Source organism: Anabrus simplex, chromosome 1, assembly GCF_040414725.1.
Source record: "Anabrus simplex isolate iqAnaSimp1 chromosome 1, ASM4041472v1, whole genome shotgun sequence".
NCBI classification, from domain to species: Eukaryota; Metazoa; Arthropoda; class Insecta; order Orthoptera; family Tettigoniidae; genus Anabrus; species Anabrus simplex.
In genome coordinates, this window is record NC_090265.1 from 1,705,438,873 (window position 1) to 1,705,444,348 (window position 5,476).

General features: G+C 37.5%; 1 protein-coding gene across 1 annotated transcript; it reads left to right on the forward strand.

The window, feature by feature from the left end:
* Positions 1-1,785: 1,785 nt before the first annotated feature.
* On the forward strand, positions 1,786-5,002 carry LOC137502434 (uncharacterized). Its single transcript, XM_068229544.1, has 2 exons — positions 1,786-3,662; positions 3,786-5,002. Exon 1 carries the CDS (start codon positions 1,815-1,817, stop codon positions 3,219-3,221), a length of 1,407 nt encoding a protein of 468 aa, XP_068085645.1. The 5' UTR covers positions 1,786-1,814; the 3' UTR covers positions 3,222-3,662; positions 3,786-5,002.
* The last annotated feature ends 474 nt before the right edge of the window (positions 5,003-5,476 follow it).

Below are 5,476 nucleotides of genomic sequence, written 5' to 3' on the forward strand. Positions count from 1 at the left end.
TGCTAAAATTCCTTCTAATTTTGTACTTGTGGTCAGTTCTACCAATATAATTATTTTTCAACTGAAGCCTCTCACGGATATCTCTCCATGCTTCTTCTCCTGTATAGGCTCTATATAATCCTATAAGCCTAGTTTTCTCCCTTCTCTTACTTAAAGTTTCCTAACCAAGTTCCTTTAACATTTCTGATACACTACTCTTTCTCCTGAAATCCCCTGTTACAAACCTTGCTGCTTTCCTCTGCACACCATCTAGTTATTTTATTAGGTATTCTTGGTGAGGATCCCAAACACTGTTTTCATATTCCAATAATGGACGAACCATACTTAAGTAACTTTTTTCTTTTAATTCTTTGTTGCATCCTTTAAGTAGCCTCATTATGACATGTAACGATCTGTATGCTTTCCCAACAATGTCATCAACATGACCCTTCCAGTGCAAATTACTTTCAAATCTCACACCTAAGTATTTGCACTTGCCATCTTTAGGGATAACTACCTCATCCAAAGTATATTCAAATTCAGTTTTAAAGCTCCTGTTTGTAAATGTTGTAACAGTTGATTTGCCTCCAATAATCTTCATATTATTTTCTTCAACCCATTCTTGGATACTCTCAAGGTCCCTTTGTAATTCTGAGCAATCCTCAATGTTATTTATTTCCCTATAAACAATTATGTCATCTGCATACAATCTTATTTTCGATGTTATATTGTTCCCTAAATCATTTGCGTGTATTAAGAAAAGTAACGGACCGATTATACTACCCTGTGCAATTTCCTTCCAAACTTTCTCTTGCTGTGACATATTATTTCCTACTTTGACTTTCTGAACCCTTGAATTTAGAAATGTTCTTATCCAACGTATAACCCTTACGTCCAGTCCTATTCCCTCCAATTTCCTTAATAATATTCCATGTTCCACTCTATCAAAGGCTTTGGAGAGATCTATGGCTATGCAATCTAACTGGCCTCCTGAAACCAACTGATCTGATATGTCCTGCTGAAATCCCACCAGTTGTGCCTCGCAAGAAAATTTCTTTCTAAATCCATACTGGCTCCTCATGAACCAATTTTTATCATCACATATCCCTCTGATGTACTTTGATAGTAAACTCTCCAGTATTTTACAAACTATACTGGTCAGACTGATTGGTCTGTAGTTCTCTGGTTTCCTTTTATCACCCTTTCCTTTATAAATTGGTATTATTATAGATTCCTTCCATTCCTTTGGTATTAACCTATTATTTATGACATAGTCAAAGAGAAATTTTAAATAAAGCACTATATACCACCCCATTGTCTTTAATACCTCCCCGGTAATTTGATCACTTCCTGCTGCTTTTCCTTGCTGAAGCAGTTGGATTTCTCTGAAAATATCTTCATTTGTGAATGAGAAGCTTCTTGTTTCCCTATGTGTCTCTCCCTCTCTATCTTCTGTTATGGTTTCCACGTCCTGACAATCTTCTACTGAATCTCTGAATTCCCTACTAAAGAGGTTTGCTTTCTCAGTATCTGTTAAATAGTGTTCACCCCCTTCTCCCACCATTGTAGGAATTTGGATTCCTTTTCCTTTTTGATTCCTAATATATGAATACAGCTTTTTCCATTTCCCTTTGTGGTCATTACCCTCTTGAAGAATGCCATTCATATAATTCTCTTTTGCTTCCTTTTTCACTCTATTCAGCTCCCTCATTAGCTGTTTCACAGTCTTGCCTAAGCCACGGACGAGTGAGGTCGCGTTGAGCGGAGGGTCCCGGGAGTGGGAGGTGTGGGTGAAAGTGCCGAGAGCTGGAAGGTTGTGGAGAAGTGTGCCGACAATGATTAGTATAGAGCAGTACAGGGCGACGGTAGGAGGATGGCAGGGAAGAATGAAGAAAGAAGAAATGAAATTAGGAAGGTGTTATATTGATTTGGAGAGAAAAGGTGAATTATTGCTATCAGCGGCGGTGATTTTAATTTTGCTATGTATTGGGGGGGTCGAATTGAACCCAGGCCCGACCCCTAGTAGAAAGGAAGAAAGGGAAAATATGGACGCATTCAAAAGAGCTGTAAAAGAGGTGGTGGAAGAAGTTGGCCCTTTTGAGCAAATTAAAAATATGATTAAGGAACAAACCAGGGAATTTGAAAGAATGGAGGTATGGTTAAGAGAGAAAACGGAAGGCATAACAGTACAAGTGAGACATAACACCGGAGAAGTGGCAGCATTAAGGGAAGAAATAGGACGAATAGAAAAGGAAAACTTGAAGCTGAAAATAGAAGTGGAAGCAAATACTTTACATCGAAGAAAGAAGTGCTTATTTATCTATGGTGTGCCTGAAGAGTTGAGAGAAGACAAAGTACTGACAACTTACAAAGTTGTGGATTTAATACAGGGGAAGTTGAAACTTAATTTTAGTGAAGTAGATATAGATGATGTGCAGAGGGTGGGAAAAATTAGGGGCAAAAGGCCTATCAAACTAGAACTGTTTTCTACGTTGATGGCTGATGCTGTGGTAAGAAGTGCGAGTAACATGCAGAGAGAGAAAATATGGATCAAGAGAGACGTTGGATGGGAGACGATTAGGAACGAGAAAATACTTAGAAAACATAAGATTCGTGCAATAAATCAAGGTTTGAGAGCGACTATTAAAGGGCAAGAGCTAGTGGTAGCAGGCAGAAATTGGAAGAAAATTTGGACTGTAAATGGACTGATTGACTTAGACAGGAGGATAAAAGAAGACGAAGAAAAAGTGAGTAGTGCAACGAAAGGTAGGAAAGTGAGGAGTGATATCAGTATTAGTATGGACTTAGAGATGAAGGCAAAGCGGGCTGAAGAAGAAGGGAGCAGTGCAGCGAGTAGTGGAGAGAATAGGCAAAATACAAGAAGTAACAGTGTAAGTGTAATTATAGGAAGTAGTTCTGAAAAGTGTCAAGAGAGACAGAGCGAGGTGCTAAGTGGAAGTACGAACAACGGTAAGGAAAGAGCAGTGGACGGACAATGCAGGAGAGAGGCTGAAGAACAAAGGGGTAATGAGGGAAAGGAGAATGAGCAACAAGAAGCCGAGAGAGCTGGGTGTAGTGGTGTAGTTAGACAAGATCAGGGTATAAAAGTAAGTCCAAAGCTAACCTATGAGTACCTCGCACAGAATTTGAGTTTGAGCATAGGGAGAGATAGAAGATATACGGACAATATGATGAGAGCTAGGTTAAAAGTAGTAAAAAACAATAATATAGTGAGTAAGTAAGTAATTAAGGGCGTGGAGGCTGAAATGTTGTGATGGAGAAGTGGTATACAAGTTATGATATGTTAAAGGGTTGAAAGATGGTGTTGGAGAAGGGGTGGTATAATATGGTGGATGGCAGTTTGTTGTTATTTGGAGCTGGAGGAGTGATGCTAAATGTGGTGTTGGATAAGTGTTGTAATTTGGCTATTTGTAAATTTTGGTTCGGTGGAAGATGGAGTTTTCGGGAGGTAATTATGATGGGTAATAGGATGAATATGAGTGTATGGCAAATTGAGCAAATTATGATATGTTACAGAGTTTAAATGTGGTGTGGGAGAAATGGTGGTATAAGAGGGTGAAGTGTAGTGTTGGAAGTATTGAAGGCTTAGTATTTAAGTTATGCTATGTTATAGGGTTGAAATGTGGTGTTGATGGCTATTTAATTTTTGGAGCTGGAAACAGGTGAGTTTATTGCTATTATGTGTATTGAGATGGTTTATTTACGGATGATTGCGTGGGAGTTGGGAGGTGGTTTTATTGTATTGGTGTTTGGCATGACTATTTAATTTTTGGAGCTGGAGAGAGGTGAGTTTATTATCATTTTGTAAATTTAGGTTTGTTTGTAATATAGCGAGTAAGTAAGTTATTAAATGTTGTGAGGACGAGTGTGTGCTAGGGCTGAAATGTGGTGTTGGAAGTAGAGGTGGTAAATGGTTGAAATGTGGTGTTGGAAAGGTATGGAGAAGTGGTGGAGTACTCATGAGTAAGTTGTATTGAATGTGATGATGGTATACGAGTGGGTGGTAGTTGTAGATGTTGAAATGTGGTGTTGGAAAAGTATGAAGTTGTAGTAATGTAATATGGCTATTTGTAAATTTTGGTTTGGTGGAAGATGGAGTTTTCGGTAGGTAATTATGATGGGTAATAGGAGGAGTATGAGTGTATGGTAAATTGAATAAGTTATGATATGTGATATGTCTGTTAAATAGATTGTGTGAGTGTAATTGTCGGAGAAGTAGAAGTGGTATATATAGAAATGAGGTGTTGGAAATGTGGTTATGAGGTGATGTATGGTTTGGTATTGAGATGGTTTATTTACGGCTGAATTCGTAGGAGTTGGGAGGTGGTATTGTGTCTGGTATGAGTATCGAATTTTTAGAGTTGGAGAGAGATGATTTATTATCATTTTGTAAATTTTGGTTTGTTTGTGCAGAAGGGACGAAGAAATATGTTGTTGGAGAGGTGTTGGTATATGATTGCCGAAATTTCAATCTTATTATGGAGTGTTATGACGGAATGAAATGAAATGAAGCAATATTATCGAGGTTTTGTGAAAGTTGTGGTATGGTGGATTGGAATGTAATGACGGAATATTGTTGTTATTTTGGCTGGTTTGGTATGTATTTGTGTAATGTTGCTGTGGTAGTTTATTTTGGAGTAGGTCAGGGAACGATAAAGCTGATGAAAATGCTGAAGGTAAACATAGGCATGGTTGGCCTGAGCACAAAGCAGAGTAGGTCAAACAGAAAAACAATGGCGGTGTGGGAATGTGCTGAGTAAGAAAGGACAGTTGGTGGAAGGTGTAGTCTTGCCCCGGGATCACATATGAGAAATATTGCAAGTAAGGCAAACGGTTCGAGGGAATCTACCGTTGGCCAGTTGATTATTAATATTATTATTCCTTTATTATTATTGTTTTATTATATTATTATTATTATTATTATTATTATTATTATTATTATTATTATTATTATATTATTTGTTTATTTATTCAGCTATTTATTTAGTTGTAGGGTGGCTTAGGTAAGACTCTATTGTGAACATGTATTGGGGCTAAACGCCTGTGTTGTTCATCAATAAATTGTTACTATCATTAGCTGTTTTCTAGTTTCTCTATTCTCCCTACCCTCTTTGATTTTCCTGTTTACGATTCTACATTTTCTTTTTAATTTTCTTATTTCACTTGAATAATATACAGGGTCTGAGGTCATTTTACCCTTCTTAACAGGTACAATTCTCTTCTCTCCTTCCCAAATGATTCCTTTAAATTTATCCCAAAGTGCATCCACATTACTCCCTTCACTTATCCAACAACTGAACTGTGATTTAAGGTAAGTCCCAAATTCATCAACTTTAGTTTTTCTGTATAATTTCTTGTCTTGTGTGACCCTCTTATTAAGCCTTTTTGGTACCAGTCCTACATCCATTATTACAGCCTTATGGTCACCTATTCCTTCAATTACCTCAGTTTTATCAACAATTTCCCATGGTTTTAC